The sequence below is a fragment of the Oncorhynchus mykiss genome, chromosome 19 (assembly GCF_013265735.2).
Source record: "Oncorhynchus mykiss isolate Arlee chromosome 19, USDA_OmykA_1.1, whole genome shotgun sequence".
Classification (NCBI taxonomy): Eukaryota; Metazoa; Chordata; class Actinopteri; order Salmoniformes; family Salmonidae; genus Oncorhynchus; species Oncorhynchus mykiss.
Window position 1 is genome coordinate 17,474,898 of NC_048583.1, and position 19,737 is coordinate 17,494,634.

A 19,737-nucleotide genomic window follows, 5' to 3' on the forward strand; every position below is an offset into this window, starting at 1 on the left:
GGACCGCAGAGTGAAGGAAAAGCAGCCAACAAGTGCTCAGCATATGTGGGAACTCCTTCAAGACTGTTGGAAAAGCTGTCATCAAGGGAAAGGGTGGCTACTTTGAATCTAAAATCTATTTAACACTTTTTTGGTTACTGTGTTATTTCATAGTTGATGTCTTCTCTATTTTTACTATTTTCTACATTGTAGAATAATAGTGAAAAACCCTTGAATGAGTAGGTGTCCAATTTTTTTTTGAAATGGTACTGTATATGGATACTGACCTCCGTTTAATTTAAAAATCAAGACGTGCACGCACACTACTCATTGAAGATTTGTTTTATTTCTCTTTTTTTCTTGTAAAAACCACAAATGAACAACAAACAAAAAAGAATTTCTGCAAAACATTTCAGAAAATATTTATATCATTGATTGCAATGCTACAGGCATGTTCCAAGCCCATTGAGCAACTGCAGTAGGGCAACCAACACAATACCAAGATCCGCATCCCAAATGGTATCCTATACTCTATATAGTGCACTACTTTTTCAAAAGTAGTGCACTATACTGGGACTAGGGTGACATTTGGGACGCATCCCATGAGCCCTCCGGTTCAACAATAACATTATGGGTGATAGAGCAAAGGGATGAACAAAACGTTACCCCTCTGAAAAGGAGTGACAGAAAGGAAAGAGATGAATACGACAGGAGGAGGAAAATATTCTGTCAAATAAGGGAATTCAAAGACTATAACGTTAAGACCTGTAGTGGCTGGTAGTGAGAAAAGGGAGTCAAGTAAAACTGAAGAGACTATGTATTCATCCCAAATAGCACCCTGTTCCCTATATAGTGTACTACTTTTGAACTAGGGCTCCATTTGGGACGCACCCTAATGAGCGATACAGTACGGTTTTCATCCAACAAAACTCACGGCTGTGAGCGTATCAAACGGAGAGGGGTGAGGATGGGGCGGGGGGGTTTCTAGGACAGGTTTGGCACCTGTTCGGTTTCCCAAGGAGTCCATGGAAAGTTCAGTCTAGACCTAGTGGGACACCAGTCATGTCCGGAGTCTTCTCCAGTCCCCTTCCCTCTCAACCCCCTCTGAAATCTATACCCTGATTCACTCTACTGCTTTGTGGGACCACGTCGTACAAACACCCACATTCAATCCATCGGGTTCCCATTTTCAGCCATGTAGCGTGAACAACACTAACAAGTGTCTCTGTGCTATTCATAACTCCTAACCCGCCTAATAAACACATGATGCTGCAACAGCACAGTCGACCCTCTCCCTCCACCATCCCTCCATGTCTTCCTTCTATCACCCTAAGTGAGGAGTGTGAACGTCTTTTCACGCCCCCCCTTTTCTGGAGCGCTTGTTCTCCGTATCGGGGGAGGGGTGTTTGCTGCTCCCCCTCTCTCCCCCCTGCCTGGCTGGTGTGGGGTCTCTGTGCCCCTTGCGTAGGGGTACGAACGAGAGGGGGGGGGGGGGGGGGGGGGTCAGTTTTACGATATCCTCTGGATGAGTTTCTCCTCCGTCATACAGAACAGGACGCAGTGAGAGAGGTCCGAGATGAAGCCCTCACAGCCCCGCCGCGTCACACCTTTGCAGCCCCGCAGGTCCAGCAGCGCCAGGCCAGACGCCCTCTTCAGGTACGCCAGACAGCCGTCCGTCAGCTTGTTACAGCCTGGGGGAGGAGGAGGAGGGCTGTGACACAGGTAGAGGCAAACAACCTGTAAGAGGGAATTGAGTGTGTGTACTTGCGAGGTTGATCTCAGGGATTGCAGTGTGTGTGTGTACCTCCAAGGTTAATCTCTATGTTTTTCATGGGATGCGTGTGTGTATGCGCCTACCTGAGAGGTTGATCTCCGTGAGTGTGTTACGCGTGTGTGTGCCGGCGGCGGTGAGCAGGCAGACGGACTGGTCCGTGAGGTCTCCGCAGTGAGCCAGGTCCAGCCGCTCTAGCAGGGGCATGTGACGGAGAATCAGCCTCAGGGTGGAGTCACTGATGTCCAGGCCGGCTAGACGCAGCACCACACAGCCACGCAGCCGGGACCGACTGTCACAGCCTGCAGGGAGAGAGGGGTTAGATACAGTACACCCTTCAATACAAATACTTACTTGCCAACCCAACCCCCTAAAACACTAGATTAATTTATCATAGGGGAGGTGAGGCAGCTAGATAATTCCCCAAAAGAAACCACTACAGTCAAAAACACACGCGCGCCCACAAACCGGTGGCCTGCAACAGCCTGTCAGAAAAGGAGAGAGATGTAACTCCTAACACCTCAGTCAGTTAGTATTGACTAGTGACCTGGTGGTGTGACCAGGTCCCTGATCTGGGTGTCTTTGACCCCCTCTGCCCAGCGCAGGTCCAGGGTACGGAGGCACGGCAGGCTGGGGGTGGACAGGGCTGACATGGACGACCAGGAGCAACCTGCTATCATCAACTCCTTCAGACCTGAGAGAGGAGAGGAGGTGGGGAAGGTTAATTAATCTCTCATTGTTCAGGTGTGTGTGTGTGTGTGTACACCGGACAGGCAGCAGGGTTGAGGTGTGTGTGTCCTACCTGGCAGGCGGTGTATGAGCAGGGTGATCTGTTTCTTGGACACGGGGGTCCAGGAGAGGTCCAGGGAGGTGGGCTGGCGTTTGATGATGCCCTGCAGGGCCTGGGAGGAGAGGGAGGGACAACGCGATACATCCACACCACTCCAGAGACGCTTGTCACAACTCCTACAGAGGAGAGAGAGGGAGGAAGAGGGCAGGAAAGGAGAGGGGGAAGCCAGCAGGGTGGGGGGGGTAAAGATATGAGGATCTGGACACAGTCTTGTTGGATGTCTCCCGTTTCTGGTTCAACAAAGCTCAAGTATTTTCCCAGCCATAAAAATGACATCACCGTCTCATCCTCAGGTGTAAAAAAAACCCTGCTTTATGGAGAAGCCCCATAGAAAGTGTCCTTTAGTCCACAGATTACGGAGACAGTCATGCAACTTTATCGGATGAAAAATCCTAAAACTGCATTGAAGCAGAAAGAGGAAATAAACTCCTTTATCTATAGAAACAATAAGTAGGGCTGGTAATTGCCAGGGAGCTCCCCGTGTGATATTATCGCAACACTTCGGTGCCGATGAGATTCTATTTGTAACGCGATTCGATACTGTGATTTTAATGCGATTCGATGTTCCAAACGTTTTGCTCAGAGAGCCACGAGAAAACGAGTTTTAAATAAGTGCTGAAAACAAAATTTGCTCCATATTTGAAAAAAAGACAGAGAACAAGCTATGAAGGAAAAATGAGCACAAAAATAATATTGCGATATTGTTAATACGATATATCGCCAAAAAATAATATCCCAATATGCAACTGTATAGCCCCCCCCCCCAAAAAAATTCACTAAAACAAGCCATGCGAATGGCTGTGAATGTTACTCTAATAACAGAGGGACGGGTGTGACTCACCATTTGTACCAGGCCTTACAGACAGTCATACAGCTAGCCAGCTCGGCTCTGCTCAGGTAAAGGAACACCGCCACCCACACCTCCTTCTCCCCTCCTTTCTCATTTCCTACATCCTTGAAGGAGGGCAGCGACAAGAGTGAGGAAGGAGAGTGGGAGGAGTGGGGAGGAGGGGTGGGGGAGGCCGAGGAGTCTGAGGAGGAAGGAGAGGCAGTGTCCCTCTCCCTGTCTGCTGTGTCGCCGTGGGGATTGTTGATACGGTGACGAGGCGGCCGGCCGACTGGATTCTTGGCGGGCTGGGCCAGGCCATTGCCGGCGGCGACCGTGCCGTTTTTGTGCCGCGTCTTCCCGAGGGTTTTATGTTGGACGTAACCTGGACCGCCGCCGTGGGTTCTGGGAGACATGGCGGCCTCCAGCTTGGGTACGATGGAGCCGGGGTGGCGTTTAGCCCTTGGAGGGCGCTGTAGGGTCACGGTCAGGTACGAGCCATTTAGGAAGTCGTCGTTAAGGTCAGACACCAGGAGAACAGGAGGCTCTGGTTCGGAGTCTGACTGGTTCTCGTCATCTTCCTCATCCTCGTCTTCATCGTCCACGTCCTCATCCTCCCCCTCCAGGTCCCGGGCCGAGCTGTCTTCCTCATCGTCTTCATCGTCGTCTTCTTCGTCGTCCGTTCTCCTCCGCCTGCGGCGTTGCCGGTGGTCTTTATGCCGGTGGTGATGCTGCGGATCTTCCTCGCTGTCGTCATCTTCATCGTCATCATCATCATCATCATCGTTGTCGTCCTCCTCTGACTCGTCCCTGCGTCTCTGCATCCTGGTGCCTCCCCGGAGGCGCACTCTCCCGCCTCTCTCCCTGTCCCCTCGCCCCACCCCCAGCCCCCCTCTGCCACGCCTCATCTTCAGGGAGGAGTGAGGGGCCAGCCCACTCCCACGGCCTGCCCCTCTATGGGAGGAGCCTCTCCAAATGCCTCGCCTCCCAGTCCCGTAGCCTCTTCGAGAGGCGGAGCCACTGCCGCGAGGGCGTGGTCCGGACATCTTCCTTCCCGCGCCGCCTCCTCCGCCCCTGGAGCCTTCATCATCATCATCCTCATCATCGTCGTCATCATCATCATCGCTGCCCGAGTCATCGCTGTGACCACCGCGACGGTAGATCTTAGCTATGCGGCCGTCGAGATACGAAGAAGACTTGCGTTTCTGGAAGGAGAGAGGGAGGAAAGGAGAGAGGAAAGGAGAGAGGGAACGAAGTATCCGTTAGGGTAAGGATGAAAAACGGTCTTCGGTTTAATTGAATACATTTTTATTGGCTGGCATGCTTACCGCGTGTAACATTTTATTCTTGTCCCCTTTCACCTGAAATCAACAAACAAATAAGAAAAACATCAATGCAACAGAAATGCACTGTTCATTGAATACTGTAACATCTCTGTTGACATAATGCCTGCTGCACTGTGAAGACAGACAAGTACATTCACATCACAAGCCGCCGTTTCTCTCACTCAACCTCCGCATGCTTTGGGCTTTCGTTCAGGCTACAAACACTTTCTGCTTCACAAATACTGTCTCATATGGACTAGACCTGGGTTCAAAGGGTTGAAAACCTCGAAATACTTTTGAGTTTGCCTGGAGTGTGCAGATTTGGGACTATTCTATTGGAACATTAAGCTAGGGAAGCTCAAAACAAGAACAGATAAAGTATTTGAAATGACTTAAAACTCAGGTCTGATATCAACCCTAAAGCAAAGGGTTCTGCATTCGCCCAGTATTTGTGGAGCCCAAAGCACCACGTCTCCCCCAGCCCCTCCCCTCGTCAGTCAGAGCAGCGATAGGCGCGTGATGATGATGTAACGGGCGGGGGGAAGGACGGTGGCGGCGGTAGGCCTCTCACCCTCTTCCTGCGCCCGCTTGCCCATCTCCCCGCCCGCTTGAGGCCGCGCTGCTGTGGTAGTAGCTGACCAGGGGAGGGAAGGGGCGCCTCTGAGGACCAGGAGGAGGAGGAGGGGGGGTGGTTGGGAACCAGCCCTGGGTGTAGCAGTAACGCCCTGCCCCAGCCCTCATCCCCCAACCCAGGAGCAGAGCCTGGCTCCATGGAGACCCCTAGAGGCCCCTGGGAGGAGGAGAGGGCGGCGGGGGAGAGGGTGCTTGCGCCAGCGCCGAGGCCAACGGACGCCCCGCTGTCGTCATCATCATCGGTACCCGAAGACTGACACACAGCACAGGGAGAGAGTCACGGCCGTTAGCTAGCCGGGACACAGTGGTGTGTGTGTGTGTGTGTGTGAGAGAGTGTGTAGATAAAGGAGGAGGGTCTACCTCAGTATCGGTGATTCCTAGAACACATTTTGGACACTCCCAGCAGCTGGGCAGATCTGTGTTCACCACACCCTCCCCTGTTACCTAGAGAGACAGAGAGAGAGCGAGAGGTGGAGAGCATTTTGTTTGAGAACAAAAAGAAAGAGGTAAGAGGGAGAGTTTAACTTTCATCTGTACTGATGTCACAAGACAACAAGAAAGTGATTGTGTGTGTGGTCATGCGTGTTTGCATGCGGATTAGATTGCGAGAGCTCTGGTGAGTAAGATGTACTTACGGCGAATGAAGCTGAAACTTGAAGGTAAGGTATAGTTTGAGGAGTGTGTCGGGGGTTACCTTGAGGCAGGCGGGGTGGGCTATCTGGGCACAGTTGGAACACTCCATGAGGGTGAGGGCGAAGACTGGCCCCTCTCCTCCCTCCTGGTTCCCCTCTCCACAGAGCTCACATACCACTGACAGGGGCAGACCCGGCTAGGGGAGAGAGAGAGAGAGAGGAGTTAATACACCGAGACTAGTATATTCTGTCAGAAAGAATCAAAAAACACACACACACACACACACACACACAGTATACTAGCTGGGAAACAGATAAAGAGTAAGGACACAGGCATCAAATCCAAGCAGTAAGTGACACACACAGCTAGCAGAGGGAGAGTGACAATGCTTCAACTGTACAAATCTGACAGCTCACACAGATCAAACACACCCCCCCCCCCACCCCTCTTTCTCTCACCGCCAGACACTGTCGGAGCACGCAGGTCTGTTTGAGTTTCCCCGGCCCGCCGAACTTCTTCATGTCCCTGCAGAAGTTACAGTCCCCGCACTCCGTCCTGACGCACGCCTCGCAGCGCTTACACCGCACGCGCCGCCGCCGCAGCACGGACATGGAGGAGGCGGGCTTCTGAGGTCGCGGGGTCACCACCGTGGCAGACAGCTTGGGACGAGCCACCGGGGGAGGAGGGGGAGGAGGCTGGTACCACGATGGCTGGAAGGGTGGGAGGGATGAGAATGAATGGGATAAAGACACATTCAAAGTTTTAGGGGGCGAAGGAAGGCAACAGTCCAGCACAAGGCTTAATCTCTGTCTGGAAAAGCATCCCTCTGTGGATTAAATGACCCTTCGATTTGGGAGTCAGATAAGTACATGGATTTTAAGCGTTTGGGGTGTGGAGAAGTCTAAGAACGTGGCGTGATTCGCTCTCGTCTTATGACAATGTACAGTACACGCGTGTTAACCCTTCAGACTTGTGGGTAGAGGCCTATATGGACAGGGCTACATTGAAATGGTTCTCACAGAACAAAATGCATAAGAATGGCAGCAACAGTTATGGGTTATGATGGAAAAATGATTCAACCAAAGTTGAGGACAACAGTTTACCTGACAAGATTGAATCCAAAAATTAAACTTGATTTTATGTGCATTTTACATTTACTGTATTCTGGATACTTATTTAATTCAATGCACTTTTATGTGAAGAGTCTTCAACTATATAAAGGTCCTTTTTGAGCTCTCCTAGTTGTGCCGTTGAGGAACTAGAGCAAGTACACTTGTAGATGATTTGTTTGGAACACAGCCCTGTGTCCCCGCCATCACACAATTACTGCTGTGGTTCACGCTGTCCAAAAACATCTCATTATAAACTGCAGTCTGGGTCAAGTGGGCATCACTTGAAAACGTGTTTCTACTGCCAACATGACTGGCTAAGTTGTCAAATACGATCTTACGGTGTCAGGCTTTCACACGGCAATTCAGAGAAACAGATGGGAATTTCGGTGTGCGTAGAACGGAGTCGGGAGTGCATTCGTGTGCGTGACGCGCCTAGAAATTCTCTTCACGATAGACAAACATACCCTGTTCTGAACAGAATGAGCCTATGACACCATGCCATCTTATACATCAAACAGTGATCATTAACGCTGTATATGACATGACTTTTATATGGAAATGTGCAGTTCAGGTGTTTGGCTTGTATGATGTCAAAGCTGTATTTATTATCAACCTCAACACTTCATCTTTCAAAATACATTGAGTCCTCATAATTTAAAATGCATTTCCGTCACTCAGACGATCCCCCCCCCCCAAAAGGAGGGGTGGGAGGTCAACTTCTTGTCGTGCGGTGCTCAAGTTTATAATGGCTGTCAGGAGCCGTGAAGTGGAGAACCTGAGCTCTGACGTCAGGTACAGCATGTTACCGTACAGCCGCTGGTGTCCCAATTAAGGCGCTTATCAGTGGCCAAACCTGCCAATCTGAACCTGTTTACGGCGACGAGTGTAAACGGTTACTATGAGCATGTGACTGAATGTGGCGTGTCCTTCTCACCCTAGTGGGCCACTTGACGATGGGCTTCCCAGTGTAGGACAGTTTGGGGATGTCATTAGCATGCTCCTTCAGCAGGGCCTTAAGAGAAGACAGCAAGGTTAATACGTGAACAAAAAAGACACACACTTTATAATACATGCCAATCACCAGACGCTTTCATCTAAAGTGACTTACAGTCAGTCCTGCATGCATCCATTTTGATATTAGGATATTTAACTCTGTCAGACACACCCCATACCCACCCTGATGTCGTGCAGCAGCGCGGGAGCATTGTGTATGCCCGCCGGGACACAGTTCTTCTGTGAGGGCAGCGACTCCAGCTTCCCCAGCAGGTTCCACAGCCCCTCCAGCTCAAAGGGCGTCAGGTGAACCTTCACCCCGGGCTTAGAGCCCCGCGTCGGGGGAGCCTCCTCTTCATCCTCCTTCTGGGTGTGGCCGTTGACTGACTCACAGGTGGAGGGGTCTCTCGTAAGACCTGGAAGGGGGGGGGGGGCAGACAGAGATTAAGAAGTGTAGCTGGAAAGAGAAGACACTTCACAGAGCAATTCAAGGTTTGTAGTCTAACATGCAATATGGAGAACGCACGCCTCAAGCTATAGATCTCGTGTTGTCATTCAAACGGAATCACCTAATATAGAGTAATGATGGTTAGAGAAGTGTTGAGAGAGGGAGGGAGGGAGGGGGGTGAGAGAGGGAGGGAGGGGGGGTGAGAGAGGGAGGGAGGGGGGGTGAGAGAGGGAGGGAGGGGGGGTGAGAGAGGGAGGGAGGGGGGGTGAGAGAGGGAGGGAGGGGGGGTGAGAGAGGGAGGGAGGGGGGGTGAGAGAGGGAGGGAGGGGGGTGAGAGAGGGAGGGAGGGGGGGGGAGGGAGGGAGGGAGGGGGGGGGAGGGAGGGAGGGAGGGAGGGGGGTGAGAGAGGGAGGGAGGGAGGGGGGTGAGAGAGGGAGGGGGGTGAGAGAGAGTTGAGAGAGCGAGAACATAGAAACAAAGAGAGAAAACGAGAGAAACGGAGAAACAAAGAGACAGAAACAGAGAGAAGGTAGTGTTGGCACTGACCGATGCCCAGGGAGTGTTTCTGGAAGTCAGGCGTGAGGTAGGAGGTGTTGGTCAGACTGAAGAGGTATCTCTCCAACACGTACCAACACATCTCATAGTAGAACGGGTAACGGAACTTAGCTGGTACCTGCACAGACACCAAGTTTAATTTATTAGTAACCGCCACTACATACATAGGAACTTCTCTTCTACGAGTGCTCAGGAATAAAAACATTCAGTACATTTAGGAGAGAGAGATTAAATGGAAGAGTGTGTGTGTGTGTGTGTGACCCACCCGTGTCCTGTCCTCGATGCTGTAGATGTTGAGTTGCATGGGGATGTTGAAGCTGTGGAGAAAGTTCCCCCCAAACACCAGGGTGTCCACTGGAGTGTAGACCGCATGGATCCAACCTGACAGGACACAAACAAAGATCAACATCAGAAACAGGAACACACAAGACTAGGTTGAAGTTCAAACGGTTAAATATCTGAATGTACCAAAGCACAAGTACAATTCAAAGTGTATTTATTATGGATCCCCGTTAGCTGCTGCCAAGGCATTACAATATATGTACACCAGATTTCACTACATATTAAGTGGGTACCTGAAGGTATCATGAAGGTATAGCCCTGCTTCAGCTCTATCCTCTGACAGTCCTGGGCCTTGTCTCCCAGGAAAATGTCTCCCTGTTTCCCTGACAACACCCAGTCCTCATACAGCTCCAGGTTCTGAGGCGTGGGCGGGATCAGCCAGAACACCTGACAGGAAGCAAGGGGTCAGAGGTAAGAAGTGAGGGGAAACAAGTCGCTCTTACTCAAATCCCAAGTCGTAGGGGTCCGAGTCTTAAGTAGAGACTCGAGTCAAGTCTTGCAGTGTGAGATTAAGTCTTTCGCTCTTACCTTGCCTCCCCGCAGTATGTGGTACCAGACCGAGGAACCTCCGAAGTCAATGTGGAAGTCCGTGTAGCAGCCCTGCACACTCATTAGACAGTACCTGGAACAGAGGTTGGAGGAGGGAAAAGAAGGGGGAAGGAGAATGCAGTTGATGAGGGAGAGGGTCTCACTTCCGCACTTTGGGGTACTGCATGTCTGTGATGGGAGTTGGCAGAGCCTGCAAACCCTGGTCAATAGTTGGCACCCTATTCCCTATGTAGTGCACATTTGGGGACACATTTGAGCCTTACTTCTGCACTTTGGGGTACTGCATGTCTGTGATGGAGTTGGTAGAGTCTCTCTGTCTCTCCTTCAGGTGCCGAGGCCACATGTTGTCCACCCAGTCTATGATGTCCACCTGATAAGATACACAGGAGGAGGTAAGAACAGACAGGAGGGGGTGTGTGCGCCGATTTGCGTGTCTGCGTGCTAATATGCCTATGTGTGTGTGTCTCAGACTGGCAAACGCGGGCCTCCGGATCGTCAGCTCGGTGTGTGTGTGAGAGAGTGTCCGTGCGTACGTATATATATCAGACTGACCGATGTAGGCCTCTGGACCAGGTTCTCCAGTTTGGTGTGGCTAAACTCCAGGCTGATGACGTTGTAGAGTTTGTCCCTCTGGGAGGGGGGCGTCTCGTAGTAACGTCGCCACTGGGCCATAGACATCTCTATACCCTTCTGAGTGCTCACATCCATCACATCGATCATTCGTCTGCTGCCTGGGAGAGCCAAGGGGGGGGGGGGGGGACGGGGACAGACAGATGGGTGATACGGTGAGGGAGGAACAAAGGAGAGAAAGAGGAGACAGACAAAAAGATGAGAGGAAAAGGTCAGAGTGTATTTAGTGTTTTATTGGGATCCCCATTAACTGTTGCTGAAGCAGCAGCAGCAACTCTTCCTGAACGTGAAATAATACAGAACATCAACAGACAAGAACAGCTCAAGGACTGAACGACACCAATTTAAAATGAGAACAGGACAACAACAAAAAGGTCCTGCTGACAGGTACCCACACATCAGTACATTCTAAAAGCATTCAGACACGTTGCCCGTTTCCACTTTTTGTAACGTTACAGCCGTACTCACAAATGGATCAAATCTACACACAATACCCCATAATGGCAAAGCAAAAACAGAATTCAGACCCTTTGCTAAGAGATGTGAAATTGAGATCAGGTGCATCCTGTTTCCATTGATCATCTTTGTGATGTTTCTACAACTTGATTGGAGTCCACCCGTGGTAAATTTAATTGAATGTACATGATTTGGAAAGACACACACCTGTCTATATAAGGTGGACAGTCATGTCAGAGCAAAAACCAAGCCATGAGGTCGAAGGTATTGTCTGTAGAGCTCCGAGACAGGATTGTGTCGAGGCACAGATCTGGAGAAGGGTACCAAAACATTCCTGCAGCATTGTAGGTCCTCAATAACACAGTGGCCTCCATCATCCTTAAATGGAAGAATTAAGGAACCACCAAGACTCTTCGTAGAGCTGGCCGCCCGGCCAAAACTGAGTAATCAGGGGAAAAGGGCATTGGTCAGGGAGGTGACCAAGAACCAAATGGTCACCAACAGAGCTTGAATTCCTCTGTGGAGATGGGAAAATCTTCCAGAAGGACAATCATCTCTGCAGCACTCCACCAATCAGACATTTATGGTAGAGTGGCCAGACGGAAGCCCCTCATCAGTAAAAGGCACATGACAGTCCTCTTGGAGTTTTCCAAAAAGCACCTAAAGGACTCTGACCTTAAAAAACAAGATTCTCTGGTCTGATGAAACCAAGATTGAACTCTTTGGCCTGAATGCCAAGCGTCATGTCTGGAAGAAACCCGGCACCATCCCTACGGTGAAGAATGGTGGTGGCATCATGCACAGCATCATGCTGTGGGGATGTTTTTCAACGGCACGGACTAGGAGACTAGTCAGGATCGAGGGAAAGATGAATGGAGAAAAGTACAGAGAACCTTGATGAAAACCTGCTCCAGAGCGCTCAGGTCCTCAGACTGTTCACCTTCCAACAGGACATCGACCCTAAGCACACAGCCAAGACAATGCAGGAGTGGCTTTGGGACAAGTCTCTAAATATCCTTGAGTGGCCCAGCCAGAGCCCGGGTTGGAACCCGATCAAACATCTCTGGAGACCTGAAAATAGCTGTGCAGCGATGTTCCCCATCTAACATGACAATGCATAAAAACCTGTTTTTGCTTTTTCATTATGGGGTACTTCATCAATTTTAGAATACGAATAATGTGATAAAATGTGGGGAAAGTGAAGGGGTCTGAATACTGGCTATCGGTTAATTAGGTCAGATGGGGAGAGGCCTTGTTCTGTGAGGTCTTGTTTTGAAGCAACATTTTTGAGATGGGTGTTCCATGAAATAATGGCTCTATAGAATACTGTGCGTTGCCTTGAATTTGTTCTCGATTTGGGGACTGAAGAGACCCCTGGTGGCATGTCTGGTGGGTAAGTACACCTGTCAGAGCTATATGTAAATGATTTTACAACCAATTTGGAAATTAACACTTTCTCACAAGAATTGATGCAGTCAATCTCTCCTGTACTTTGAGCAGAGAGAGACTGACATGCAGACAGTTGACATTAGCCCCCTGTGCACATTGAAGGACAAGACATGCTGCTCTGTTCTGGGCCAGCTGCAGATTTTCTAGGGCCAGCTGCAGATTTTCTAAGTCCTTCTTTGCAGCACTTGACCATATCACTATTAGATCAAACTAGAGCCTGCAGGCTTGTTTCTTCGACTGTGTGGTTAAAAATGGGAGGGAGGGAAATAAAGGAGATGAGTAAATGAGGGAGTGTTAAAAAGCCAAAAGAAATGGAGGAAGAGTTAGCATAGAGATAGAGTGTGGGTGAAGGAGAGAGTGTGGAAAAAAGGGGAAGAGGCGTGATTGGATAGAAACACTGGAGGGGGGTGGAATCTTACCAACAAATATCTTGACGTCATTCACACTGAAGTCTGGATCTGGCATCCTTTAGAGAACACAACAAACCGGGGTTACATACTACTCAAGGAGACTTACAGACTAACGCAATTTCAGCCATTCTAATTGCCCCAGAGAGAATAAAGCGAGTGCGTTTCCAACAGAGTTTGGAGGGGGGGGGGGGGACGTACTTGATACCCAGTCCGTCTGGCTTCTCAAAGATGATCGGGTCCCTCAACCCACCTCTTTGGATGTACTCAAACGTGAGGTCTGGAAAAACCACACACACACAAGATAATCCATAAACTAAACAGGAATCCTCAAAGCTACTCAAGTTTGTAACCCAATAGCATACTACTACTGTCAAAAGACGTGCATTATATTGGGAATAGGGTGCAATTTCAGACGCAGCCAATGTCTCCAATATTTAGCCACAGCCAAACCCTCCACTGTAGAAGGACACAGATATAGGATTACGATGACCCCCCAACACTGACCTTTCCCCTCCATGCGTTTCACCCTGTCTGAGGTGAACCTTTCGCTCCTCAACTTCTCCTCCAGGTCAAAGGTCCTCTTCCCCTCGATCTCGTCGTCCGAGATACCATCGTCATGGTAGCGCCGCCTCGTGCCCGACCGCTGGAGTGAGGAGGGGGAAGAGGAAAGAGATGAGGGGGGAGAGGGGGAGCAAAATAGAATAGGAAAGAGGAATGTGAGGAAGAGGGAATAAAGAGAAGAGATTTACCTCAATGTGTTCAGCAGCTGTAAACCCTTTAAATCCCATTGAGCACTATTTTCAGGTATTTACGGTACTTTGTAATAGTTAGGCTTAATACTTCTAGGTTCTTTAAGGTCTTTCTGTCAAATGTAACGCTACTTAAAGACAGCAGCGTTTGGCTGTGTTAACAATGCTCCCACACAGTTGCCTGCTGCTCCCTCCTACAAAAAGAAACCTGCTCTCGTGCCAAGAGATTGAAGTCGCAATACAACAACACACACTGGGGCAAGGAAGAATGAACATACCCACACAAACCCATATCAACACAGACAACACACAGTACATTGATGTTCAGACTAGGGTATCAATTCTCTAATGTAGCCTATATTAATTTCCCCTCACACTGACTCTCCCTTCTCTCGGGGATGGGGGGATAAAGCGAGAGGGAGAGAAAGAACAGGGGGGGTACTTGGAACCTTTCTTTACCCAGTGCTTCAAGGGCACAACAGATGATAGAAGGATAATATCCCACCCTCCCCTAAACCTGACTTAAGGACCATGCCCCTTTCCCCTGCTCCTCCGCTCAATATTGTCAACCTAGGTTTATAAGATATTAGGTAGAAGTCCATAGATTTTAAGTTTGTAAAGCAGTTCACGAGGACACATAAAATTTGGATAAATATGAGGGAAAAAATGATCTAGTTATCCAATGTCCACCCCGACTCATCATCCTCAAGAACACATGCTAGGTTATAGTAAACCCCCTTTTAGTGTCCATCCATTCTCACCGCCTTGCATTGGGTTGACAGCTTCAATGATTTAAAAAGCATGGTGAGTTCAAAGGGGACTTTTCAAAAAACCTAGGTAGGTAATAAAATGAAAGCAATCTGTGACATGTAGGCCCCCATAAAATTGTTAATTTTTGGCCTGAATCCACATAATTTCCCCCCCAAATTCCATTTTCTCAGTTTTGTTTTTCCATGTTTCTGTTAAAATATTGATTACAAATTTTTTTTTTAATTAAAGAAATACAACATTTAATGTTCTAAGTGCACAACAATGGATACACCACATCAGGAGACTACTTTTGAGGTCTTGGAAAATTCGAAGACATTTTTAATTATGTGTGTAGTTACCCTTTAAAGCAAGTGTGCATGCCCTTTGGTTAGCAGTGTTTCTGCAAAAACAAATGGCCATTGGATTGACGCAAATAATCATGATATCATTCTGCCAGAAAGGCAGAGGCTACTTTTTAGTTAACATTTAACTGAGAAGGTTTTTCAGAAAGCCTTTCCATCTACCAGCAGATGGTTATCATTAGCAGTATCGCTAACAGCTACACAAAGTGGACCAGGGAGTGGGCCAGGGTTGCCATAGCAATGCACCAGCTGACCCTGGGAGGGAGGGGGGGGTCCAGCAGCCCAGAGCTCTGTGACAACAATAAGAGATGTCGGAGAACGCAATCTCTCCACCCGTCTCTCACACATACAAACATCCTCAGCTGGCCCTGAACACACACACCTCTAAACATATTCAGCCTGAACATGACACACACAACTCCTTGCAAACACTGCACAATGTGAAACGACCTCACTGTATTGTCCACCAGTCAGCCACTCCACAGCAGGACATTAAACAGCACTAGTATCCACCGCTGTAGCAGCCAAATCAGTGACACCAGATGCAGCACGAGGCACCTGCCCTACCTCCAATATCTCACTGCCCATCTGCCAGCCGCCGCAATCCTCCTTGGCTCCGGGCAGCCCAGCCCTTCAACAAGACAACCGTGGCCCAGTAAATTCAAAATCCATTATCCATCTTTAAGCCTGGTTTGACGAGAGAGCTTTGTTCCATTCAGGCGGTTTGGTAGAGGAGACGGACACAACGGCATTGCAGTGAATTGCAGCGAGCGGTGTAATGCAGTGCGCCTGTCCGTCTGTGCTCCCCTGGGCCAGTGCCCAGTACAGTGGACAGTGGCTGCGTGTACCCAAATGGCTCCCTAGATAGTGCACGACGTAGGGAATAGGGTGCCATTGGAGACACAGACAATGACACAGCATACCGTCTCTCAGCGACGCACTACGCTGCCACAGCACCCGGCGAAACCAACCACCTTTAACGGAGACATCACACAGACCAGCTGCTGGTCACACACACACCGCAGTGTCCAGCTCCACCTAGTATTCCCAAGGCGGGAACTCGGCTTGCATGACGACAAACTCTAGAGAGAGAAACAGTCTGGAGGGATGCGGGAGGGATCCGTCTGGGAGATGCCTTGGCTGCGGAACGACGGACAGCCATGGCCCCTGTCTAGATCCTGGGTCTCCAGGCCGCCCACTCACTCAGCTACTGAAGAAACAATGGACGACCCTGAGCTACACAATCACACCACGACGCCTGAGCAACCAGAGTGGGTAAGGGCCGACGCAGTATCTAACCGCATTGTTCATGTTTATTATCAAAGATCATCGCCAAGAGACGGTGGGTCTCGGAGCCAGTACAAGCAGGGCTACAGATGCGCTCTCTCCCCCTCACTGCAGCAATCCAGTATCCTTTTTTCCTCTCAATTTTATTCTAGTTCTCTCCTTTTCTCTTGCCCTTTCCCTCTCTTGCAGTGCGCCTTGGGGAATCCTGTGGGATGGAGAGAGACTCGACACACCTCGCACCTTCAGTGTCACCATTACATCCCTCTTCCTCTCTTTATCTTTCTTCCTCCTCTTTTCCCACATCCCTTCGTAGTGCAGCAGCATCTCTGTTCGCCATCCTCCGCTCCCCCTCGCCTCTCTTTTTAGAGTGGAAAAAAGGCCTGCGGTCTATCCAGCTCTGTCATCCTTTCGCCTCTGCAGTGCCCCCCCCCATCATCATCATCTCCTCCATCCGCATTTCTGCTCACATGGCCAGTCAGGCAGCCAGCCTCTCCAGTAACTTCTCCTCTCGCTTCACACAGAGCAGACAGCGTGCGCTCACCACAGTGTCTTCTCCACACACACACACACACACACCACCCTCCCTCCAATCCACTTACACCGTTGTACTGCATGCAATATGCCTTCTGGAGATGCATGGCTCAAAGTACAGGTAAAGAAAAAGAGCTCCCTCCCTCTCCCTAACAGACCAGAGACTAAGAGATGTAGACCTGACCACTACTGCCTAAATCTCATCCTATTCATAATTGATAAAACTTTGTCTCTGCATCAGAGGAGTGATGGTGCCTGGCTACTGCTCTGAGCGATACATGTTCTGCTTCTCCTCCGACAAAACGTGACTATCGTCTGAAATGCAACTTTAACAATCACAACACTGTACATTATAAACATAATGTCCACGGTCCACTGTCTAGTAAAAGCCTTTGTGTGTCACCTCACCTGTAACTATCCAGATTCTACACAGTCAGGTAGGCTGAGATCCTAGTCACCTTACTAAACCCTGCAGTACACATTCAAATTCGCTCAACAGGCGTGAAGCCAAGGATACTCCTGTCTGATACCCAGAACAAACCAAAAATGCAATTACAATCGAATGCAAAAAACCCCCAAAAAAAGATAACTCACCTCAAACACAATCAATAATCTTATCTGACATGTTGGACACTCAATCAAAAACGCACCATGTAACAAAAATGTGCAATATTCCTTTTCAAGGCTTTAGCTAGATCTGACACTAATCCCAGCCATTGCCCAACCCAACCCTGTGATCACTGCTCCAGACATAGTCGATCTGGTCCTCTTTAACCAAATGTCTTCTGCTCGGTTTGCTTTTACAATGTTTTGGTGCGACTGTGACATGATTGCACACTCCTGGCAGGGTTTAACCTCCCAAACAATGGACACATGAACCTGAGTCGTCTTAAAATGACACCCGCTCCCCTTTATAATGCACTACTTATGACCAAAGAGCCTGTTTTCCGTGCTCTCTCAAATTGCAGTCAAGAGTGCCAATATGGACTACATGACACCATCAAGCAAGACAAGTCAGAGACAAACTTCTCAGCTTTTTGGTATTGGAAACAAATTAAATTGTTACTTAGGGGGGGGGGGAAAAACACTAGTTATTCCCATAACCTAAATGATGAGGTATTGGAATTTAAACGTAGACTAGTAACGTTAACTCACTTCCTCTCTGACTGTCTTTATAATCCCAACATCTCAATCCATAGTTTAAAAACACACAACAAATAATTAAATATCCATACCACGCACCTTTCAACATAGTTAGTGACTACCGGTAGTCCATGCCATTTCAGATCGTTCATCACCAACGTCTAAAGTAACGTTAGCTAAGAACTCTTACTACAGACAAAACAAGGAGACATTGAAATAACGCTGGGCCAAATAGTTACTTACCAGTCGCTTGCTGAATCGTGGACGACGCTTATCTTCCATATTTTATGGACAGTCACTTGAGACAGTGGACTGCTTTGGTAGGCGATTCGCCGATACACGTGGGTCCCCGACTGCGCTGTCAAGCTGCTGAACACTACAACTAACTCGTGATTGGAAATAGTTTGACTTTATTTGACAGAGCTAAGCTAACTTAAACAATGCACTACTAGAAATCAGCTGTGTCTCCTGTCACTTGCGGGTTAAAAACAGCCTTTCAAATCGGACAAACTAAATCTAAAATACACAGTCAGCAATGTAGCCAAGTTAAGACATTTTAATTTGATTCAACAACACCGTACGAATAAAGAGCTAACGATAGATAATTACCACTAGGACATAGCTAGTGAAATAGTAAAGAGGCTAGCTATCCCCCACTAAAGGGAAGCATTGTTGTCGATCACCAAAACAAAACCCTACCGATAGAATGGGATTAACCAACAAGTTTTAGTTTGTGTTTGTAGCGCCAATATTGCATTTTGGATTATAGTGTGGTTCATTATCTAGCGTTTAGCGTGGTTATAGCTAAAGTTAGCTATAGAGTGTAGCTTACTATTGACACAATTTAGACACTTGTCTGGCTAGTTTTAGGGTGGTGAGGGGGGTAAGGGGGTTACCAGTCCTGGGTTATTTGCGGCAAGTAACGTTAGTTCACACACATTTTCTTATGCTGAACAACAAACTGTTAGCTAAACTAAAACGAACGTCCGAGTTTAAAATGGAACGGCAGACAGCGAGTAACCTATTATTTCCAAGGGAACTTTCCGTTTTGTCTTTTGGAAAACTCTAGTCAAAGAGTTTAGGAAATCGTTAAAAAAATCGGGTAATATTAAGTGACAATTAAGTTCTGTTAAAATCGACAGAGAACGCCGGTTTAAATCGCAGTTATATATGTATAATATCCGATAGTCGGCGGTCAGCCATCCGCCGCCATTTTCATCTCGTCACAAAACACCACTAGTTTCTCAAGACCCGCCTACAACAATAAAATTGTCCAAAGGCAGCAAAGCCGGCGAGGCGCTAAATGGTCGGTAAGTATGTCACTCAGAAATACATTGTCGATAGGGATTGGACAAACATACAACAAAAAGTGAAAACGACACGTGAATGACCAATTACATTGCAAGTTATTGGACGACTCGAACTCCAATTGGCGACCATTTTGCTACAGTCTTCAGAGGAGAATAATAATTGGTCAACATACAAAAGGGGTCAATATGGCAGCCAATGAACTATCACGCAATTCAGACATCGTGTTACCCAACTCAACCTTACAAAAATTGCCAGACCAGCCGTACAACTTATGAACCCATAAAAATAAAATGTATTTCTGTTACACACCACCATGATTGAGTAGAACTGTTCAAGGACGGTCGACCGGGCCAGTCTGCGTAGTCTGCTTCCTGGCTTCTGCTGTGTCTTGACTCCCGGAGCTTTGCATTGCTGAGACACGTTTTCTGGGTAGCTACTTCTGTCTTGGGTTGCTACAGCAAAGCCGCCCATTCATGGCAGTTGTAATCCGGAAGCGGCTGTCTATTGGTCCCACAGTTGGGTGGATGGCAGCAATTGGAGGCTTTGGCCTGCCAATTAAACAATATACAGACGGCGAGAGATGTCAAAGGCAATCCGTTTCGTTTTATTTTCTATTTTTCAAATCAGTTTAAAATAATTGAAT

General features: G+C 48.6%; 1 protein-coding gene across 3 annotated transcripts; it reads right to left on the reverse strand.

Moving 5' to 3' along the window:
• Positions 1-305: 305 nt before the first annotated feature.
• LOC110497438 (lysine-specific demethylase 2A-like) lies at positions 306-19,629 on the reverse strand. Of its 3 annotated transcripts, none has more exons than XM_036954363.1 (21): positions 19,404-19,629; positions 13,466-13,604; positions 13,160-13,238; positions 12,971-13,017; positions 10,569-10,747; positions 10,280-10,386; positions 9,996-10,089; positions 9,701-9,854; positions 9,391-9,506; positions 9,117-9,243; positions 8,306-8,538; positions 8,064-8,141; positions 6,476-6,727; positions 6,079-6,213; positions 5,745-5,828; positions 4,755-4,787; positions 3,442-4,631; positions 2,553-2,716; positions 2,298-2,444; positions 1,837-2,052; positions 306-1,670 (listed from the first exon to the last, which is right to left on the reverse strand). In XM_036954363.1, exons 1-21 carry the CDS (start codon positions 19,563-19,565, stop codon positions 1,489-1,491), a joined length of 3,918 nt encoding a protein of 1,305 aa, XP_036810258.1. In that variant the 5' UTR covers positions 19,566-19,629; the 3' UTR covers positions 306-1,488. The 3 variants fall into 3 exon arrangements, with proteins under 3 accessions (XP_036810258.1, XP_036810259.1, XP_036810260.1); XM_036954364.1 differs by lacking the exon at positions 19,404-19,629 and adding an exon at positions 18,027-19,319; XM_036954365.1 differs by lacking the exon at positions 19,404-19,629 and adding an exon at positions 15,390-15,557.
• Positions 19,630-19,737: the final 108 nt, after the last annotated feature.

Bases quoted from the DNA above. Each gene is read 5' to 3' on its own strand.
- LOC110497438 (XM_036954363.1), bottom strand. From the start codon at position 19,565: ATGGGCGGCTTTGCTGTAGCAACCCAAGACAGAAGTAGCTACCCAGAA. The intron at 13,018-13,159 runs GTACGTCCCCCC...TGTTCTCTAAAG, and splicing joins CCAGACGGACTGGGTATCAA to GATGCCAGATCCAGACTTCA. The intron at 10,387-10,568 runs GTCAGTCTGATA...GTATCTTATCAG, and splicing joins TGGTCCAGAGGCCTACATCG to GTGGACATCATAGACTGGGT.